General features: G+C 41.1%; 1 protein-coding gene across 6 annotated transcripts in view; it reads right to left on the bottom strand.

Annotated features, from left to right (window-relative positions):
* RALGAPB (Ral GTPase activating protein non-catalytic subunit beta) overlaps positions 1 to 22,034 on the bottom strand; it is an 83,152-nt gene extending 61,118 nt beyond the window's left edge. For 2 of the 6 annotated variants that reach the window (XM_047744303.1, XM_047744307.1), the window contains exons 1-3: positions 21,779 to 22,034; positions 7,486 to 7,701; positions 4,340 to 4,542 (exon numbers count right to left, since the gene is read on the bottom strand). In XM_047744303.1, the coding sequence (XP_047600259.1) occupies positions 4,340 to 4,542; positions 7,486 to 7,671 (389 nt within the window). In that variant the 5' untranslated portion in view covers positions 7,672 to 7,701; positions 21,779 to 22,034. Of the gene's footprint in view, positions 1 to 4,339; positions 4,543 to 7,485; positions 7,702 to 21,284; positions 21,306 to 21,402; positions 21,426 to 21,778 lie in introns of those variants that run through there. The other 4 variants (XM_047744308.1, XM_047744309.1, XM_047744304.1 and 1 more) reach the window with 3 other exon arrangements.
* Between the last annotated feature and the right edge of the window lie 1,444 nt (positions 22,035 to 23,478).

Raw genomic sequence — 23,478 nt, 5'->3', positions numbered from 1 at the left:
TAGTACCTAATAGTACTGAAATAAATCTTGACAAGTTTCTATATTATGACTTATATCACAAAGAACTGATAAAACAGAGCTTCCTCAAAAAATCCAGAAAATGAAACAAGTGGACTTACCACTCCTGCCCCAACCTGAGGATAGAAGATTCTCAGATTCTGGGCTACGGCCCAGAAAACCAGACACTTACCTTAAAGTTACAAATGACACCACTAAGTTTTTCCTAAAGAAGTCCTACCTCTCAGCTAGGAAAGACCAAGATCCCCAAAGAGCAGGGAGATGTCCCACATTCAGCTAGAGGTGAATCCAGTACATGCGAAGCCATGAGGCATAAGTTTGTGTCTGCGGCACTGGCTACTTGAAGAACAGGACAAAACTATAATAGCCCCAAATCTCATCTAGTCATACAAGAAGTCCAGAATAAGAAACAAGAATAGCTCTGGGGTTGACACTCTTCCAAGCTGGTGATAAGACTCCAAGCTAGTAATCTAGGCCTACCCACTATTTCCAGGTACCTGTCCACTGGTACAAAAGGAAACATCCGCTCTATAGGTAACTGTAGCCTCACAAAGAAGACCTAAATTCAGGAGCAGTGTTCAAGTTTCTAAAGCTAAGAGAAACAAGATCATCTTTACTTCATTTACTTCATTTTACATCATTTTTGCTTAAAAATAAGCAGAAAGGTCTAAACACAAGAGATTTTCCTCTCCCCCCCCCCAATATTTTTTCTTTTTTTTTTAAGATTTTTTTTTTTTTTTTAATTTATTTACTTGACAAACAGATCACGAGTAGGCAGAGAGGCAGGCAGAGAGAGAGGAGGAAGCAGGCTCCCGGCAGAGTAGAGAGCCCGATGCGGGGCTTGATCCCAGGCGTCTGGGATCATGAACTGAGCCGAAGGCAGAGGCTTTATTTAACCCACTGAGCCACCCAGGCACCCCTCCCCCAACATTTTCAAAAAGAACTTGTGATCTTCAGAAAAACTGTTCTCAGAACAAGAGCCGGTGAACTATAGCCCATGGGTCAAATCTGGCCTGCCATCCGGTTTTGTTGAAGTTGTCCTGGAATACTGCCATGTTCATTCATTTACACATTATCTGTGGCTACTTTCTCTACATCAGCAGAGTTGAGTAATTAGAACAGACACCACATAGCCCACAAAGCCTAAAATATTTACTACCTGGCTCTTTATCAAAAAAGTTTATCAACCACTGCTTTAGAAGAGTATTACATTTTTTAAACTACAACATATTTGAGTAATGAAAACCCTAATCAATTTTAAAAGATGATACACTCTTGGGGCGCCTGGGTGGCTCAGTGGGTTAAAGCCTCTGCCTTCGGCTCAGGTCATGATCCCAGAGTCCTGGGATCGAGCCCCATATCTGGCTCTCTGCTCAGCAGGAAGCCTGCTTCCCCCTCTCTCTCTGCCTGCCTCTCTGCCTACCTGTGATCTCTGTCAAATAAATAAATAAAATCTTTTAAAAAATAAATAAATAAAAGATGATTCACTCTTCACTCTATTATGCAAATAAATAAAAGAGATCAAACTAAACTGATAGGCAAAAAGAGAAAGGTTACCCCCACTGACTTATCTCAGGCAAAGTGGTAAAAAGTTTCTTCTATTTTGAGTGTTACTTTTTATAAAAACAACTAAGTAAGCTTGAGGACAATTTTGTGATCTGAATTTAAAACAAAACAAAACAAAAACTCTGATACTTCCAAAAAAGGGAGAGAAGATCGTAACTCCCAACATTTAGCACTGAAAATATTCAGCTCCCTAAGACACTGTTGGCCAGGAGAACTCCAGGACTCCGTCCAATATCCTCTCTGAAGAATGCACACACACTCTTGAGAAAAAAAGTTAATGGACAAGGTACTCATGTTCTCAAAAGGGAAAAAAAGCAAAAGCCCAATTAACTCAAATGTCATTGCTATTTTTCATCAATACAAATGAATTGAGCACAGACAGGTGGTAAGAGAGCAAACAGGAAAGCAACACAGTGACAATACTACTTACCAGACTGTCCCATGCCCAAGGAAAAAGGCCAGTAAATTAGTCTTCTACATGGACCGACAAAAGCATTACAACTATTACACCGTTTTAGAAGAGTCTGCTTAGGCACAAATAATATGCTAATCACTGTCAACTACTTCTTGTTACTACTCCTATTTGAAATCAATAAATACAAGCAACAAATATTTAATTCACACCTCTAATAATGTAAGTACTGCACCAGGTACTGTGGAAGCCCCAAACATGTAAAACCTAGTTCTTGCCTTCAATCTGTTTACCTGGGGAAATGAGACACACACATTTTAAAAGATAAACAATAAAATAGTGAAGACATAAAAGAGTGACACAGGAAGTACCACACTGGTTCAGAAAAGGTATGATTACTGTGGGGCTGGATGGTCAAGCAAGGCTTCTGTTTATAAGGCAGGACTTAAGATGAACCAACAAGAATGAGATGTGGACAACTAGAAGAGGGAGAAGAGGAAGAAGATGACAAAAGGGTAGGAGAAGATCATTAAGGAGTTTTAAGGGAATGTTTAATTTATGAGTCTGACCAATGAGCAGGGCTCATGCAGAATTAGCAGCAGATAATCTGCTTAGATTATAGCCAGCATTTCACAAAAGGCAAGCAGTTTATACTTGATCCTACACATCACAGTTCTCAATGAGTTTTTTTTTTTTTAATTCAAATTTTACAAAGTAAACTTCTTTCTAAAACTCTTTAAAAAAATTTTTTTTGGGGTGGGCACCTATGTGGCTCAGTCAGTTAAACATCTGCCTTCAGATCAGGTCATGATCCCGGGGTCCTGGAATCCAGCCCTGAGTTGGGCTTCCTATTCAGTGGGGAATCTGCCTGTCCCTCTCCTTCCAGCCCTCCCCCGACTCGTGCTCTCTCTTGCTCTCTCACTCACTAATAAATAAATAAAGTTTTAAAAAAATAATTTTTTAAGTAAACCCTACACCATTTGTAGGGCTCAAACTCACAATCCTGAAATGAAGAGTTGCATGCTCTATCAACTGAGCCAGCCAGGGGCCTCCAAAGTATTCTTCCTTATAAATTTGAAAGATTAAAAATTTATAGAGTGGTTTTGGACGATTTAAAGTCTCTCATCATCTGATAAAGAAAAAGCTGTAGGGCGCCTGGGTGGCTCAGTGGGTTAAGCCGCTGCCTTCGGCTCAGGTCATGATCTCAGGGTCCTGGGATCGAGTCCCACATCGGGCTCTCTGCTCAGCAAGAAGCCTGCTTCCCTCTCTCTCTGCCTGCCTCTCCGTCTGCTTGTGATCTCTCTCTGTCAAATAAATTAAAAAAAAAAAAAAAAAAAAAAAAAAAAAAAAAAAAAAAAAAGAGGCCAGAGGGTCTTTTAAAAAAAAAAAAAAAAAAGAAAAAGCTGTAATAAGAACTTTTCCAAAAGGAAGCAAGCCCCTTTGCCTCTTTCAAAGACATTAAAAAACAGCTAAAGACAGGTTTTTCTTAAAGGAAATCCTCATGAATGGATAAGAAACTAATTAATGTTTTCTTCTCCATTATTTTCTATATTTCCCAAACTCTTTACAATGACATATGATCTTTTAGAATTGGAAAAAAAAATTTTTTAAGATTATTTATTTATTTGAGACGGAGAGAGAGAGTGCAAGAGGGGGAGAGCACAAGCAGGGGAAAGGGAGAAAACAGACTCCATAGTGGGCAGCCCGACATGGGGCTTGATCCCAGGACCCTGAGATCATGACCTGAGCTGAAGGCTATCACTTAACCGACTGAGGCACCAAAGGGCCCCTGGAAAAAAAAATCTGAAGCCCAAATAAGGTACATATCCCATATTATGATATTTAAGGTCATCGTCTCAGAAGATAGGAGAAAAAAAATCAGTAACAAACTGCTAACAAAATCTTTTGGTCTACTACAAATTTGCCCCTAATAATTTCAAGTCTGCTTACTTCAATGTCTTCATTCTCTCATAGGAAAGATTCATTTTAAGGTAGAAGGTTTAGTTGCCTTTAGCTTAAGTGGAGAAAAAAATTATGATAGGCAAAAGTATGTTTTTTGAATGGAGGGGAAAGGGGTCATAACGTTTTAATATCTAACAGCTATCAGATCTTAGAAAGGAAACCAAAAGCCTTTAATGAACATACACTTGTTAAAAACACTTAGTAAACATGCTATAAGCCCATCTCTCTTATCATTCATATTAATACGTTCTTTGAACAGTAATGATAGTTACTTTTCAAAAGACTAACAATGAAATCAGCTCCTATTTATATAAAATAGTAATATTTATGAATATTTTATTATGATCCTGATAACAGGCCAGACACACAGGTATAGCTTACCTCGGTACAAAAAGATTTTGCAGGTGTTTTAGTATACTTTGAACATATAGATTAGGCTCTTTAATAACTGGCAACGGAATAGAATCTTTCGGCAATACTAAAGCCATAATCCAATCTGTATATACATCAACACAATATTTTACAGTCTCTCCATCCAGTGGAAGGGTCAGTCCATAGCAAATTACTTCCATAGTCCATTTCACCTAAACAAAAGAAAATATACATACAGCACTATCACACATCCCTACTATATTTCAGTAGACTGATTTATTATTGACCTCTTTTATTATCAAAAACCTCTCAAGTGACAGTATAACCATCTCAACTTTGTATCATCAGATTTATTCTCAATATACTCAGACAACATTTCCTAAGCAAAATATTTAAGAAAAAAATAAATTATTTATTTCTAAATATTAAACCCATGTTGGCTATTACCCATTAGATATTATTATTGTCTTTTATGTGAAATAAAAAGCAATTATGGGCCGTCTTGATTTTCTCTAGAGACTGGAGGCACAGAAACACAGAAAATTTTAGCTTTATTTCTCCTTTTAATTTGTATATGGGTATGTGTGTCATTTAGGAAATCATATATATAAATTCAACCATATTCCATTTCTAGATTATGCAACATTAACAAGCAACAGGAAAGAATACGACCTGCTCAACTCTTATTCTGTGACTCTTTCTGCCAAAGAAAATAATTAACATGGGAAGGTAAGAACACACACAAGTGAGACGGGACTTAAGCTGGTAAGATCTTAACAAGGCACTTAGAGGCACTAAATGAGTGCGAGGCCCTTGACCCATGTGCTTCACATCATAGAGGCTGAGAGAACTTGTCTAAGCGACTACCAAACCACTGCCCACAGTCATAAAGAATGAATATGATATAAGCAGAAAGGGAAAATAGCATAATTTGCAAGAGAGGATGAAACAATATTCCAGATTCTGTAGACTGGAAAGTTTCAGTGAATTCCAGATGAAACTGTGGGCCAAATTACTAAGCAGATGATCAGTGAGCACTTATAAAACGGAAGCATGATCACTGGGAACCAGCCTACTCAAAAAGAACAAGTCATGCCAGTCAAGCTTCATTCCTTTACTAACAAGGTTACTATGAAGGCAGTGGACAATTGCATAACCCTGGCAATTTACAAAGCAACTTTCATAAATATCATCTAACCATCAAAATAACCCTGTGTGAGAGGTTAAATTATCCTCACTTTATAGATAAGAAAACTGATGCTTAGGAAGATTAAGCAGTTTGGCCCAAGTCACTGGTTTGGAAATGGTAAAACTGAAAACTTGGACCCTAATCTTCCAGCTAGACGTCTGAAGCTACTCCCACCATATTCCACCAATAGCTTTGTCTGGCTAAGGGGGATCAGGAAATGTGGTCAGATGCAGGATATTCTTTTGACAAGATGGAGACCTATGGCCCAGAGGAAGGTAAAATGGCTGGATTTTAAGTTGTTGAAATACAAGATGAGAGAACACAGTGGGTTAATGCACCAAGACCATTTTGAAGAAGGTGCCCAGTGGCATGCCAAAGGCCCTGCCGAGATTTTTACTTAGGAAAAGAGAGAAAAACAGTCTATAGGCTAACCATCTGTAGCTATCACAAAGCTAAAATGGATAGCTAACTTGTTATATAGAAATTCAGGATTCAAAAAGACTTCAACAGTTTAAAACAGAAGTTGAATCTAACAAGATAAATACAGGTAGAGAAAATTTTAAGCTCAAAAACAACTAAAACAACTAAGAGTAAAATCATGTTAACAGCAATATAACATAGACAATAAATACAGTATTATCTACAACAGTGATAAACTTTAAAGGCTCTAACACCACAGTGAAGCTGTGACAAATATAGGAGGGTAGGAGGAACTGAACCACGCATAAGAAGGGATTTTAAAAGGGACTGCAAGTCTGTAATTGTCAGATGAAACGACAAAGGAGAAAACATCTCTGGTGATACCTTCATAATAGTTCAGTTGTACAATTCTAGAGGACAGTGGATTCAAGGACTATTCTCTCGTATCTTTTTAAGGGTGAGGAAGGACAACAAACAAGGGCTGCACCAGAGCACCTCTATCCACTCATGTGCCATCTCTTCCCAGGAGAAGATTATAGACCCACCAAGAGGAATGCACCAGGGCAAGCGTTGGTCCTTAGGATAAGTCTCTGCTAAGGTACTCTGAAGAGAGAAAAACGCTCCTCAGACTGAGGGGCTTCATCCTCCAGCAACCCATGGCCTGCAGAGGGTAAATAAACTGCCTTTAGAGCTATAAGCTTTGGTCTTGTATCCAGTCTTCTATCTAGATTAAGGCTAATCTCTCCTTCATCAGAAAGAAATAAAAAAGGGGGAGAAATAGTGGGTCTGGAAAATAACCTAACCCAAAGTCTGAAGGTTATATAAACTTCCTCAAGCACAAAGACAAAGTTTTAATCCCGTATTTTAGCCAGACATCACACTAGCAAGTTCCTGTATCCCTCCATTTTCAGGGTCCCTTCATGACTTGACCCTTAAAACTTCACTTCAGCCCAGTCACTTGAACCCAAGAATAGAGGACCACCTCCAGGCTGAGCCACTCTAAGAGCTCTTATCTTTAGAGACAGCAAACACAACCCCCATTCCAACCACTTGGGCTCACAGCCATACGGGCTTAGCTGCTCTGCAGCATCCTTAACCCTGAGAGACAGGTAAGGGAAGGCAGACGCGGAGACACAGGAGGGCCTCAAGTTCAGTGTGTATGTGTAGCCTGAAAACTTGACACAAGACAGGCCTTCAGTTAGAGGCCATATGGGAGGAGCAGTGAAGACCTTCCAAACATACCTCTGAATAAAAATCTGAAGACTGGGCCCAGAGCTTAGGGGAAAGAGCCTGACATTTAAGCCTTGTCTTGGGTACACAGCTCAAGTGGAGAATTGGGCCTGGCTAGTAAGGGGCTAGCAACACAACAGTACAACCTATTCCTTGACCCCCCACGAACTCTCAGCCCCAACCCTCAGCCCAAAGGTCAAAATTAAGTAAGTTGTACTACATTGGACAGAAACCCATTAAAAGGACAATGTCAAATAAATTCTTCAGTAACAAAATTCTGTTTTCACACAGTAGAATGAAATGAAGAAACACTTACTTCTTTGTCAGTTTTTAACAAACTCTCACTACCAGCCACTGAAGGGGTACCTAAGGCCTGCCCAAGGGGATGGACCACTGCATTTGCCACCTCTCGCCCAACGCTCTCTGGATAGCTGTGCAGCACACTCGTGTGGCCCTGATCATTCTGAATCACCAAATGCAGTGACCTCCACTCAGAGTACATCGTGCCGCTAAAGGACTATCCAAATGGCACCTGAAAAGACAAAAAAAATTTCTGTTAAATTACACTGCTGTAAATTAATAGAAATCAATAAAACACAGATTTGCCCTACATGGTAAGATAAAGCAGCTACAAACACACTACCAAGCAGACAGAAAAAAAAAAAACACATCTAAATGTTTTGAAAATATCCTGAAACAGCCTCACAGCAAGATCAGGTAGGAAGGCAGACCCTGGGAAGCAGCTGTCTGAGCACCTCCCCAAAAGAGCCTCAGAAACCCTGGAGCGGAACTGGGACAGATACCACTGTGCAGGGGGATAAAATGATCTGATCTGGCTCTCATAACAAGAGGGAGACCTCCTCATTCTATGTTCCAGGAGAGAAAAAGATACAAAATGAAGTGCACTAACTAGAGAGGAAGACAAAGGAAAGAATTTACTCCAAGATCTAGATTTTTCAGTCAATAATATCCAAGTACCTATTACATGCTAGAAACATACCCCTGCAATTTCCCACTGAAGTCCTCAAATCAAACATAAAATTCTTTGTGAATATTTCATTCCCTGCAGGAGTGACACACAAATATCTAGTAATGGAACATCTAGAAGTCATGGTGTTCTTCAGAAAATATATTAAGAGCTCGACTCACTGAGCATTTACTACATGCCACTCATGCAATCACCAAAACAACTCAATGAACAGGGGTGCCTGGGTGGCTCAGTCACCTGAGCATCCCCAGCTCTTAGTTTCAGCTCGGGTGGTGGGATCCAGCCCCACATGAGGCTCCACACTCAGCAGGAGTCCGCTTGTGATTCTCTCTCTCCTTCTCCTTCTGCCCCTCCCCACACTTGTGTGTGTGTGTGTGGGTGTGTGGGGGGGGTGGGTTGTGGGTGTGTGGGTGCATATGCACATGCTCTCTCTCTCCCTAAAGATAAAATACATCTTGGAAAAAAACCAACTCAATGAATATTAATGAATGTTATCTCTATTTCACAGATGAAAATGCTGAGACAGGGAGAGGTTTGCTGCTTACCTGAGGCTTCAGAGCTATAACATGGTGGAGCTGGGTTTTAATCCCTATCTGTTGGGTTCCGGTGACCATTCTCTTGACCATGGCATGTACTACCTTCTCCCTATTCTATACATTCTCTGTGCACGTACTGCTTCTCCCTGTGCTGTATAGTCTCATGAAATGATCTCTGTCTATCATGAAAATGAAAAACTTTCAGCCACAGAAAACACAGCTGTATGAATACAATGTAAATGTTACAATCATAAACATGAAGAGAATCAAGGATGGTTAAGCTCTTTCCAATTAATCTCTAACTTCCAACTTCTACTTGTTCTGAAATTTGTATGCCCAGCCAGCAGAGTTTAAGCAAAATACATGGGTACACTTAATCTTTAAAAAGTTCTATCTTTTAAGCTAATTTTCCTTCATACTGGGCAAGACTAGCATTGTTCAATTTTATCTTTAAAAACCTCATTCCAGGGGCGCCTGGGTGGCTCAGTGGGTTAAAGCCTCTACCTTCGGCTCGGGTCATGATCCCAGGGTCCTGGGATCGAGCCCCGCGTTGGGCTCTCTGCTTGGTGGGGAGCCTGCTTCTCCCTCTCTCTCTGCCTGCCTCTCTGCCTACTTGTGATCTCTGTCTGTCAAATAAATAAATAAAAAACATCTTAAAAAAAAATAAAAACCTCATTCCAGCTCAACAAGTATCAGTATTTTTCATGAGGATATGACATTTGAGAATTACAGGTCTGAAGAATGAAGATGAAACTCCTTAGCATGAAAGTCAAAGTCATTCACAGACTCGTCCCAAACTACCTTTCTTTCTCATTTCCGTACAGAGGAACCCACCATGTTCCCTTCCCCTCTCTCATACCTCCTACCCCCAACCCTCCTCAATCTTCTCAGCTTCTCTGGGAATCTGATGGACTCTGGGCCCTGTACCTTTCCATACCCTCTGAGATCTGATGTCCTCCTCTGGACAAAAAGGCCCTGATAATGGGAAGGCAAGAGAGCTGGACCAGCATCTAACAAGGTACCTACCATCTGAAGGAAGGGTGGATTCGACTACAAAGATTAGCTCAGTTTCCTTGGGTTTATAAGGAATTCCCCCAAGGATATTCCGGTGCTCTCCCCACCCCTCCCAAAATAATGGAAGGGAAAAAAGGGAAAGTTCTGATACGGAGCCGTCCCTATCAGATGACAACTTATATTCCTATGCCATACATTTTTTCTCACCTCTTCTAGTCAACATATATACAAGTACATATACATGCAGTGCATACACAGTATAGTATACATAAAAACGCTAGACATAGTCTCTTACGTAAATGCACAAGAATATTACACAAGGACTTTTGTTTCAGTGTAGTTTCTTTACCTTTTTCATTTTATTTGGCTTCATGTCCTATCCAAACAGTTCACTTCCCTAGACAGATAATCCATGTTGACAACCTAATGTTTCCTTTTGTGTTTGCTCTACCCTAACTCAATCATATTAAAATAATTTTACATACTTGCATAGGTAGGCATTGTACACTTTTCTGTATCTTTTTTTTTCCCCATTCAACAATGCCTCATGAACATCCTTCCAACTAATAATACATTCTTTTTCATGACTGTGTAACATTCCACAACATGGGTGTGGTATAACTTATTCAACCAGTCTCCTAACATGTGTATTTACTTCATTTCCCACTTTTTTATCACCAGGAAATGATGCAATAAACATACTTATTCATATAAACACTGGCCTTTTAATTTCTATGGGACAAGTTCCCAAGAATGTAACTATTGGATCAAAGGGCATTTGTTTTTAATGTTAATGGGTCTTGCCAGATTGCTTCCCAAAAAAAAGCTGTAACAACTTCCATCTACATTTGGAATGGATGAGAGCCCTTCCCTCCTCTCACTCTCCATCTCCTGCCAGGAATTGCTTTTTTTCTTTCTTTCTTAGCCAATTGGATAGGTATGAGGTGAAATTTCATTGTTCTAGTCACATATTTATTTTTTAATTTTTTTTTAAGATTTTATTTATTTGACAAACAGAGATCACAAGTAGGCAGAGAGGCAGGCAGAGAGAGAGGGGGAAGAAGAGAGGCCCGATGTGTGGCTTCCCAGGACCCTGGGATCATGACCTGAGCCGAAGGCAAAGGCTTTAACCCACTGAGCCACCCAAGGTGCCTCCTGGTCACATATTTAAATTTTATAGCTTGAGTCTGGCTTAGGTGGTTTCTGCCTCCCATCTCCTCTGTCAGTGTTTTTCAAACTGTGGGTCATGAAATAAATGTAACGGGTAACACTTTTGTTTTTAATTACCTGGAATAAGATATACAATAAAGGCATCAGACATAGTAAAGCCAATATTCTGTGAAACTTGTTTCACTTTTCATAAATGCATATTTCTGGGTCACAGTATAAAATGCATTTATTATAGGACTAGGTCCAAAAGTGTGAAAACGTAACCCGAAAGCGTATATGTAGTCTCCTAGACTTCCTGCAAAACGATTGCTTATTTCTTCACACTTAAGTTTTATATTCATCTGGAATTTACTTTCGTAAATGGTATAGGAAAGGTGCAATTTATTTTCTTATAAATGTACAGTCAGTTGTGCCATCATCATCTATTAAAAATACATCCTTTCCCACCAAACTGAAACACCAATTTGTCATATACTAAATCCTCATTTATATAGGAATCTACTTATGAATCTGTTCTATTCAACTATTTATCTATTCCTATGCCAATGCCATAATGATTTAAATTCGGTGGCTTTATAGAATGTCTTAAGATCTGAAAAGGAAGCCCCCCAACCTCCCCTATTCTTTTTCAAAACTTTATTGACTGTTCTCAGACCAAATTATTATATATGTATTCTTCTATATAAAATTTAAGATGATTTTATACAATTGAAAAAATAAACAAAACCTTGCTAGGAATCTAATTGAAATTGCTTATTCTACCATCCCAGCCTCATCTTTTACTGACACTTTCCCACAAGTACCCTTCCCCCCAACTGTGGCCACAAAGGATCACTGATCCTTTACTGATGGATCCTTAGTGATCCATAGTGATACTGAACGATCCTTACTAATGGATCACTCAAACTCAACAAGGTTTTTCATACCCTGTATTACTGCTCAAGCTATTCCCACTGACTACACTGCCACGTCCCACCCTGATTCACTTTATGAAATAATACTCCTTTGAATAACAGCACAAATGTCCTCCCTTTGGTAAGGCTTTTTTACATTCCTCGAATCACCCCTCCTCCATGTGCCTATTACATGCTGGTCTTATCAAGCTTCACATTAACTTATTTGTTAACCATGTAAAGATATCTTCACCACAATAGTGTCAACCTTTTCTGAGTGAAAGCCTCACTTCCTAAATCTTTGAGTAGTTCCTAGCATGCAAAAGATACTAAATAAATGTTTCAGAATGTTAAGGTTTACCAGTGGGAAACCGGAAGACATTAGAAAGTTCCCTTTATTCCACTGAGGTATGTCCAAAATTTTGCATGACATACACAAATAAATTTGGGAAATGTCCATTTATGTTATTAGTTTTGTTTTGTTTTTTTTAAGATTTTATCTCTTTGAGAGTGAGAGAGAGAGAGAGAGAACACGAGAGAGGAGGGTCAGAGGGAGAAGCAGACTCCCCACTGAGCAGGGAGTCAGGGTTGGATCCCAGGACTCCAGGATCATGGCCTGAGCCAAAGGCAGATGCTCAACCAACAGAGCCACCTAGGTGCCCCTACACTATTAATTTTTTAAGTGGTAGGTAGATGGTTTCCAAATATCTAAAGAATATTTAATTACTATTTAGCTTGCATTCCAGACAACACACTATTGGCAGAAAAAAAATGTTTTAAGGCAAAAGAAAAAAAAGACAAGCTAGATTTCAAACTCCACTGCACATGTAAGAATCATGGAGGAGCAGGGCAGGAGTGGTGGTGCTGCTGCTGCTGCATATCTCCAGGTCCTGTATCACTAGAAAGTGAAATTCTGTATAGGTCTGCATTGGGGCCTTGGAATAAGCATTTTTAAGAAATAGCCGCTATCCCTCCCAATTCTGAAAAAGACAGGAGTATTATTCTTTAACAACAACAACAACAACACTGTGAAAGACCAATCAAAACAGGTTTAATAGCTCTAAATTCTTTTTTTTTTTAATTTTTTAAAAAGATTTTATTTATTTATTTGATAGAGATCACAAGCAGGCACAGAGGCAGGCAGAGACAGAGAGGGGAAAGCAGGTTGGCTCCCTGCTGAGCAGAGAGCCCGATGTGGGGCTCGATCCCAGGGCCCTGGGATCATGACCAGAGCCGAAGGCAGAGGCTTTAACCCACTGAGCCACTCAGGCGCTCCTAGCTCTTAAATTCTTTTTTCTTTTTTAAAGATTTTATTTATTTATTTGACAGAGATCACAAGTAGGCAGAGAGGCAGACAGAGAGGAGGAAGCAGGCTCCCAGCTGAGCAGAGAGCCCGATTTGGGGCTCGATCCCAAGACCCCAGGAACATGACCTGAGCCAAAGGCAGAGGCTTTAACCTACTGAGCCACCCAGGTGCCCCTAGCTCTCAAATTCTTAAAGACTTTAAGAAACAAACATGCAAAGTAGGAAGGTATAGAAAAGATACAGTGACAAAGTTGAACTATTAAAATCTATATAACAGAAAAAACATGCTAAATTTTAACAAAATACATATAAACAAAAAGTATTAAGACAAAAGTATGATTATAATTACAGGCAAATTAAATAAAACAAGAGAAAATAAACACTGGAAACAAACATAAATTAAAAAAACAAAGCACGGTGCCTGGGTGGCTCAGTGGGTTAAGCCTCTGCCTTCGGCTCTGGTCATCATCCCAGGGTCCTGGGATTGAGCCCCACATCGGGCTCTCTGCTCAGCATGGAGCCTGTTTCCCCTCTCTCTCTGCTGCCTCTCTGCCTACTTGTGATCTCTCTCTGTCAGATAAATAAATAAAACATTAAAAAAAAAAACCAAAGCAAAGCAACAAAAACATTGTTTTGTACCTATTAAACTAGCAAAATAAGTGATAAAACTCAATTCTGAAAAAAAAAAAACAAAAAACAAAACAAAACAAAAAAACCTCAATTCTGATTAGTAGGTAAGGCCACTAAGACACACTCAAGAATTTAAGTCAATGGTTTTCAATACAAAAGAACTGCCTCCTAGCGGCCATTTTGGAAATATGACGTGCACTTCTGGTTAACACAATGACTTGTGTGTGCTACTGGTATTTATGGGCAGAGGCAGGAAATCTAGACATCCTGCAATCCAGGAGACCGTCCTACACAATGAACAATTACGCTACTTTTCACATGACTATCAAATGTCAGCCAAAAAAATCATTCTGTCCTTAACTATCTAAGCCTAGAAATGTAACTCCATTTTATACAAAAATATGAAATATTTTGTGCTAGTTTAATATACACTGAACTTTCCAGTAGTGCAATTAATCGTGTAAACTGCGAAAAGACTGGACCTTCTATGTTTAGAACCTTACCATACCAAGAATTGTTTAAAAAAAATTGTTGACCGTTTCAGAAAAATCACATCACCAAAGGCTATGCCACTGGTGGTATCTGGGCTGCTGATACCACACACTGCTATCAGGAACACAATCACAAGAACTACATATACACTTCTGTAGTCCTTATTTCAAAATGTCAAATATATGAGAAAAGAAAATCTCTTCAATAAATGGTGCTGGGAAACTTGGATATGCAGATGTTAAAAAAAAAAAAAACAAAAACGAAACAACCCCTACTTTACACCATTCACCAAGATTAACTCAAAATGGATTAAAGACTTACTTGTAAGACATGAAACTCCTAGAAGAAAATATAGGAAAAAGGCTCCTTGACCTGGGTTTTGGTAATGGATTTTTTTGGAAATCATATCTAAAGCACAAGTAACAAAATGAAAAATAAGTGGAACCACATGAAACTGAGAAGCTTCTGCACAGCAATAGAAAGCATCAACAAAGCGAAAAGACAATGTATTGAGTGGGGAAAAATACTTGCAAACCACGTATGTGATAAGGGGTTAATATCCAAAACACACAAAGAATTCATACAACTCAATAGCAAAATAACCCCAAATAATCCAATTAAAAATGGGCAAAGGATCTGAACAGACATTTTTCCAAAGACTATATATGAATGGACAGCAGTTACCCGAAAAGGTACTCAACATCATTAGTCATTAGGGAAATGCAAATTGAAACCAAAATGGGATATTACGTCATGCCTGTTAACATGGCCATCATCAAAAAGATATAATAAATGCTGGCATGGATATGGAGAAAAGGGGACCCTTGTACACTGTTGGTGGGATTGTAAACTGCTACAAGCCACTGCAGAAAAAAGGTACGAAATATCCTCAAAAAATTAAAAAAGGACTAACATATGATCCAGCAATTCTACTTCTGGGAATATATCCAAAGGAAATGAAAATGCTAATTCAAAAAAGATACCTGCACCCCCATGTTCACAGCAATGTTAATACATAGAAACACCAAAGTGCCCACTAATGGATGAACGGATAAAGAAGTTGTGGGGTGTGTGTTTGTGTGTGTGCGTGTGTAATGTAACATTATTTAGCCATAAAGAAACAAGAAAATTCTACCATTTGCAACAACATGGATGGACCCTGAAGGCATTATGCTAGGTAAAGCTAGACAGAGAAAGACAAATACTATATGATCCCACTTAAAAGTGGCATCTTAAAAATAAACAAAAGTACCCCATCAAAATCATAGAAAAAGGGATCAGATTTGTGGTTACCAGTGATGGGCACTTTGGGGAGGGGAAATTGGAGGAAGGTGGTCAAACTGTACAAACTTCCAGTTACAAGATAAATAAGCACTAAGAATATAATGTACAGTGTGATGACTATAGTTAACACTGTTGAATGACATACAGGAAAGCTGTTAAGAGAGCAGATCCTGGGGCGCCTGGGTGGCTCAGTGGGTTAAGCCGCTGCCTTCGGCTCAGGTCATGATCTCAGGGTCCTGGGATCGAGGCCCGCATCGGGCTCTCTGCTCAGCAGGGAGCCTGCTTCCTCCTCTCTCTCTGCCTGCCTCTCTGCCTGCTTGTGCTCTCTCTCTGTCAAATAAATAAATAAAAAATCTTTAAAAAAAAAGATAAACAGTGACCAATTTTGATAGAGTACAAATGCTAGGATTGGAGATTTATAATTAATTTAATAAAAACTCGGGCAGTGGGCACCTGGGTGGCTCAGTGGGTTAACCCTCTGCCTTTGGCTCAAATCATGATCTCAGGGTCCTGGGATCGAGGCCCGCAATGGGCTCTCTGCTCAGCGGGGAACCTGCTTCCCCCTCTCTCTCTGCCTGCCTCTCTGCCTACGTGTGATCTCTCTCAAATAAATAAATAAAATCTTCAAAAAAAAAAAAAAAAACCCTGGGGCAGAGAATGAGAGAATATTAACTTTATCATAGAAATGATACAGTAGGAACTAGAATTTGGTGTAAGTATCCAAGACAGGCTGAGGGACAATAGAAAAGTAAACTCTAGTGTAGCTAATATACTGAGGGGGAGGGAGGGAAGGATGGGAACGAGGCAGAGAGAAATGGGCACTGCAGTGAGAAATAAAGACAAAACTGAAGTTAGATAATTAAGGACTCTGACTGCTAAGTTAAGGATCCTGGGTCTCCTCCCCAGATAGGCTCGGTCAGCTATCACCCTGAGCTACTAGCAGAGAAGTCTCCGAAAGTAAATACGACAGGAGGAAGGAGAAGATGATGACAACGCACCCCTGCAGTTCACTTAACTTCTTCCTAACTCTACATGTATCCATTTTCTAGGTAATCTCCCTGGAGGTTTCTATTATCAGGTGATTGTGTGCTGATAACAGCTCAAGGTTTGTAGGTACTACCACAAAGTAACATGAAGGCTTGGTCTGACAGATTACCAAAATGATCAATACAGTGGTAGTGGCAGATGCACAGGGACCACAGTCTGACATTAATTACATCAAATGACTCAACCAGTATTTATTGCATGCCTTCTATACACCATGCACAGGGAAGAATAACAGTGAATAAATAAGATCCCTGCTCCCAAGAAACTTCAAGGCTAATTGCAGAGAACAATTTTTTAAGACTTCATAAAGTAAATCCAGACATCAGTTATTTCATGAAACATTTATTAAACCCCTGTTATGTGTCAGGTATTGTCCTAGGATAAGTACGCAGATATAAACAGGACATGACGGCTGCCCAAGGGAAGGTTTCACAGGGAGGAAGTCAAGAGAAAATCCATGACACCAGAGTACTGTAGTATTTAACATGATTAACTGACATGATGAGTTTTGAAGTCAGCATTAAACAAGAGAAAAACTACTAGAGATCTTGCTTGATAACAATGTGCCTTTGTAAAAACTGATCATTTTGAAAGAACTCCCACATGTTATTTCATTTTATTCCAATAACAAGCTTAGAAAGTTCAGTAAAACAGATGTATTAGACAGGAGGTGAGGAAACAAAAAAGGCTGTAACTTGCTCAGAGTCATATTAAGTGACAGTAAAGCTGGGACAAGAAACTCCATCTTTCACTCCAAAGTCCAAGGCTCTTCCCTTTTGTTCTGACTCCATACCTCACCATTATGACCTTGGACAAGTCACCTGGCATTTCTTTGTCATAGTTTCCTCACCTACAAAACAGGGAGAACACCTGCAGTACCTAAAGTAACTTGGGGGAAGGATCAAATAAAGTGACATAAGTCAACATACTTTAAGATGTACAAAGGCAAAGTACACACTATCAGGCATGCCTTGTTTCTCTTAGGGAAAACAGGGTACAGGGTGCCAAAATACTGAGTAAATAAATGAACCATGCTGAATTTTCAAGCACAAATTGCTCTCAAGGTCACCCGTATAACTTTATGACAAAGACAGAAGGGTTATAGTTCACATTTCTGTTGTAGTCTCAGTGACTCTACAAGGCAAATATCAATCAAGTTTCATCAGAAAGGAATGTGTTCACCTATATACCAGATTCTGCTGGGGATCCTATCAGACACCTGAGTCGCAAGAAAGAAATACAGGTTGTGCCTGTATTCCTCCCTAAAAGGGTAAACAGGTAGTTTTTGCTAGTCTGTTTAAAAAAAAAAAAAAAAAAAAAAAGGCATGAATACTATGAACACCCTGCCCACCTCCAACCAGCACCCCACACTTTTCATCCTTTATGTCTCAGACCTACTCTGTCCAATACAGTAGCCATTTCCACATGTAACTACTTAGATTTAAATTACAAATTCAGTTCCTCATTTGTACTAGTCACATTTCCAGTGCTTAGTACTCACATGTGGGTAGGGGCTACCATACTGGACAGTGCAAAGATAGAATAATTCCATCACTACAGAAAATTCTACCCAGCAGAGCTGCCTAAGATACCACACTTCTATTTTTATTACAGCTCTAACTAGACTATAGACTCCTTGAGGACAGAGCCTGTGTCTTATTTATTTTGGCATTCTCAGGATAAAAAGTACATGTCACACAATAAGCATTCACTATACATCTAATTGAATATCTCAAACATAGACTACTCTGTCATTTCCCCCACCCCAAAACACACACACACACACACACACACACAATATAACAAACAAGACATCCTCTCACGTGGGGTACGGAGATGGAAGGAACTTCTGCGTGCAAAGGAAGGAACCTGCTTTCTAGACCAATGTACTAGAACCTAACCATGTAATCTTGGGCAAACTACCTACTTTCTTCATGTCTAAAAAGTTAGAATTAAATTCCAGGTACTTTAATTCTAAAACTTTAATTATCTTGTACCAAAAGAAATCATGTATTCTATCCTAAAAAGGTTTTTACACATGTCAGAAAACACATCTGCTAACACTGATGAGTATCTCAAATTAAACAGAATCCAGGGCGCCTGGGTGGCTCAGTGGGTTAAGCCGCTGCCTTCGGCTCAGGTCATGATCCCAGGTCCTGGGTTCGAGCCCCGCATCGGGCTTTCTGCTCGGCAGGAAGCCTGCTTCCTCCTCTCTCTCTCTGCCTGCCTCTCTACCTACTTGTGATTTCTCTCTGTCAAATAAATAAATTTAAAAAAAAAATCTTTAAACAGAATCCATTTCTAAGTCTCAGGCTATCTTGATTGCAGCCACTTTCGGTCTTTAATGAACACGTGAAATATTTCACCTTTTCTCTGGATATCAATTACAGAGTAAAACCTCAGGCTTAAAGATTGAGTTTCTTCCATGTGCTGAGGCCAGAACTGGATACTCTGTTCATATCTGATCAGAGAGAAACAAGGGCAAGTTTCTTGAGTATCTGAATTTAACAAGAATTGTCCCATCAGTTTCTCTATTAGCTTTAGCCTAAAAATTGACCTAACAGTCCAAAATGGAACCAAGAGAATCTTTCTATAACAACCCTTATCCGGTAAAGAAAGTCTTTTTTTTTTTTTTTTAAGATTTTATTTACTTATTTGACAGACAGAGATCACAAGTAGGCAGAGAGGCAGGCAGAGAGAGAGGAGAGAGGAGGAAGCAGGCTCCATGCTGAGCAGAGAGCCCGATACGGGGCTCGATCCCAGGACCCTGGGATCATGACCTGAGCTGAAGGCAGAGGCTTTAACCCACTGAGCCACCCAGACGCCCCTAAAGAAAGTCTTTATTAAAAAGGTACATATTTTTTAGTCCACATACCTCACTATATTTTTTTTAAGATTTTCTTTATTTATTTGAAAGAGAGAGAGATCACAAGTAGGCAGAGAGGCAGGCAGAGAGAGAGGGGAAAGCAGGCTCCCCACTGAGCTGAGAGCCCGATGTAGGGTTCCATCCCAGCACCCTGAGATCGTGACCTGAGCTGAAGGCAAAGGCTTAATGCACTGAACTACCCAGGCGCCCCTACTTCACCATATTTAAGTGCTATAAAAAAATCTTTATTGTCCAAAAACCTCTTCATAATGACCTTCACACACATATTCACTCATTCCCTTTTATAAACTTTAAGTGGTTCGAAGACTAGCCAAGAACAAACACAATCTGAATTACTGGCCTGCCTTTCTTTAAAATCAGTAAATATGCTGGGCAATAGCAGTTCAGGCATTCTAAAATAAATATATACTAAGTTTGTCAAATCCTCTGACATCAAGGTTTTCATCTTCATTAAGTACTACTTATATCATCTCTCCTAGTGAACAGGATGAACTACCATCAACAGCCAATTCCGTCTACTAGCATTTACCAAGTACCAATGAGGTAATAACATTTAGTAAATGACAACTACACACTATTTTGGACAACGAGGTAGGGAACATATGCAAAGGCCTAAGGACAATTAAAGGTCTCCACTGCAGAACTGATCATATCTGATTATGATAAAATCAGATTTTTAAAAAAAATTGACCAATGCTAATTACATATCATCCTACATCGTGCCATGGCAGTGTAAGAACTCAATGTGTTTGTCCAACTGCTACATGGATAAATTAATGACCCTAACTAGAGTGTTTCCAACCAAAAAGAACAAAACTCTATAGGCTAAGAACTACCAAACACCTTTTGCAAAAATGGAAATAGAGAAGAATCTGTTTGCAGCGTGAAGTCTATGTCATAGAATAGACTCAAACATGCCAATCTCTAAAACCGGTGTAAGTCTGTATCAAAACACTGGAAGGAAGAGAGATAATATAGTTCAAGTTGCTCATAATCCAAAGAGACAGAAATGCAACACAGAAAAAGAACTAGTAAATTCCATTATGATGATGCTAAACAGCACATAGGAACGACCCAGGGTGGTTGAGTGTCACAGACACAGGCATCCTGAAGGGCATGTGGGGAGTTAGGCAGCCAGAGACTGGAAGAAAAAGCTCTGTGCACGTGTGCAAGAGAGAGCAGAAGTGTGTGCATTTGAGTGGAGTGGGGACAAAGCATGGATAGCCTAGGCAGAAGAACAGCATATGCAAAGATGACCCAGAAGTTAAAGACATTAGACCCATGAGTACTGTACATTCAGGAAAACTGCAAACTAACAGTTTTACATGAGATGTATACACTGTAAAGGTACAGCAACTCAGAAATCCTGTAGACAAAGTCACTTTCCATCCAAGTGGTTTTCACAAAGTGGAGTAGTCACTGGGCCTAAAGATACCATCTTTGCAAGTGCAACTTGCATTTTCAACAAACTCCCAGATGATTCTCCTACACACTTAAACTGGAGGCACACTGAGACGTCTTCTGAGATACAGGACTACCCACCCCAGCAGTTCCCAAAGTTTGCTACACACTGGAATCACATGGGTCTCCTTAAAAAATACTGGTTTGGCTCCCCTCTCCTTCCCCCCCAACATTCTGATTTAATCAGTCTGGGTGTGCTGCCTAAGGTTAGGGAATCTTTGAAAGTGGCCCCAGGTGACTTCAACGTGCAGCAAAGTTGGAGAGCCACTGACCTAATTGTTAAGAACTTCAATCTGGAGTCAGGCTGCCTGAGTCCAAATTACCAGCTATGTGACCTTGGACAAGTAAGTCACCAAACCATTCAGAGCCTCAGTTGCATCGTCAGTAAAATGGGGATAACCATCCTACCTTACAAGCTTGTTGTGAAGTTAGATGTGGTGAACGTAATGGCCTGGCACAATGCCTGGCGTATAGTGAGCGCTTAACAAGGGTTAGCTGTTTATCCTCGTTATTAACTCTTCCTCACCCGGCTGTCATTGTGCAATGGGTAGCATCATCCCCACAGGGCGGCAGCAACTCAAGCAACCCTTCTGCTAAACCAAATTCCTCGCCGGAGTTGTCTAGCTTCGCTCCTGACCCGCCCCCTCCCCCAGGTTGCCAGGAGAGCGCATCGCCCGGCCCAGGGAGCTCCCAAGGGCCAGACCGAGTCCGAATAGACCCGATAGAAGCCGCCAACTCCCAGCACCCCCACCCCGAGTCAGGTCCGGGCTCTGCCGGACCCCGCGAGTCCCCCGAGAAAGACCGAGTCGTGGTTCCGAAGGCAGGGATTCGGTCGTTTCGGGACCGCCCGGAGGGGAGGAGAGGGGAGGGTCCGGCCGCGACGGGGAGGGCCCTCCGGTTACCTGAGGCGACGGGCGGGGCCCGCATCGCTGGGGCGGGCGCCGCCGCCGCCGCCGCCGGCCGCACTCGGCCTTCCGCCTCACGCTACCCGCGCCATAGTGCCGGCGCTTTTGCTGCCCAGGCCGGCTATTCTCAGGCGGTCGGTCCGTCCACCCGTCAGCGACTCTCCGAGGGCGCCGGGGGACGACGAAGGCCGGTCGGGCCGGCCGGCTGGGCTCCGCTCTGGCAACTTCCGACTGCCAGGGGCGGCAGCGTCAAATAACTCCCCGAACCGAGTGAACCACCGCGCGTGCGTGGCGCGCCTGATCAGAGACTTCTGCGGGTCCGAAGCCGCGGCGTCAAATAATTCCCGAGACACGGCGCCGGAAGCTGCGCGTGCGCAGCTATCCCAGATCGCCGTGCGGGGCATAGTCCCTCCTTCCTTTCCAGATCAAATGGAGTGGGAGGAGTGAAGTGACGGAGGCATCTACTTCATCTCAATACCGCCTGGGCGGGGGTGGGGGGTGCTCCACCTGCGTCCCTGTGAATCAGTCCAGGCTTCGCTAGTTTTCGGTGCGGATGGAGTAAAGGACTTCTGTGTAAGATTCTGACTCCCACCCAGGTTCTAGGAGTTTCCCACTCCCACCGTAACAGCACCTTTTCTTTGAAATGTTTCCTTTCTCTCGCTGCCCCCTTATTACCTGGGCATAGCGTTAACTCTAAGAAATACTCAATTTCAGGCCCGGAACAGACTACAAAGATGAATCAGACATCAGAGCCTCTGGTTAAGGAGCCGAGTCTGACATAGGCGAGAAGACATAAATAGTAATAATAATAGCAGGAGAAACCAGTTTGAGCACCTACGATGCACCGTAGATTTTGTAAACATTACCTCTCTCAATAATTTGGTTTCATCCTCAACGAAGAAGATAATAAATACCCTTAAATAGTACAACTCGAGTGCCTCGGGACTGTAAAGGGGGAAACTTGGGCTGAGAGAGAAGAGGTGGGAAGCCACGGCCTTGAGACTGTCCCTGATATTTAGAGATAGGGGATCAGGGTGTTGAGTAGGCTGAAGGCATGGTTGTCTGAGGCTGAAGAGAGCAGAGAAAATGTGACTCCTACTTACCTTCAGTTAGAACAGACCATGGGAACTGATATTCTCATAAAGATATGAGTGTTTCCCCAAGACCTTGCCACCCCCCCAACCCCACCCCCAAGAAAGTTGTTAGAAGAAAGAGGAATAAGGAGTAAGAATGTTCCAGGACAGTAGTGGGGCTGTATCCAGGACACTTTGTGGGTCAAAGCAATGCATTTCAATTAAACACAGTATGACGAACACTGCCAGAGGCTCACTCAATAGCAATTCCAACCACCTATCCCTTGCCTTTCAGAACTACAGAGACTGGAAAGCAAAGCATACCATTTCCAACCTCCCTTGCAGCTAGGAGTGGCAATACAACAAAGTTTCTGGCCAATAGGATGTAGATAGAAGTCCGAAGGGAGATCTTCCCTTCCAGAGTAAAAAGGAAGTCTTTGGAGACATTTGTGATCTTCACCTTTTCCTTACTTCATTCATGGAATTCAGGCACAACACCTGGAGGTGCTGCAGTCATCTTGAGACCATGAGGAGGACTATGCTTAAGGAAGGTGGAACAGAAAGACAAAAGAAGCATGGTTCTTTAGGACATACTCAAGCAGCTGCACAAACCCTGGACTACCT

This window comes from Lutra lutra, chromosome 9 (assembly GCF_902655055.1).
Source record: "Lutra lutra chromosome 9, mLutLut1.2, whole genome shotgun sequence".
In the NCBI taxonomy this organism is placed as follows: domain Eukaryota; kingdom Metazoa; phylum Chordata; class Mammalia; order Carnivora; family Mustelidae; genus Lutra; species Lutra lutra.
Note: the sequence above shows the minus strand (reverse complement) of the source record. Positions and strands in the feature narration are given on the sequence as shown.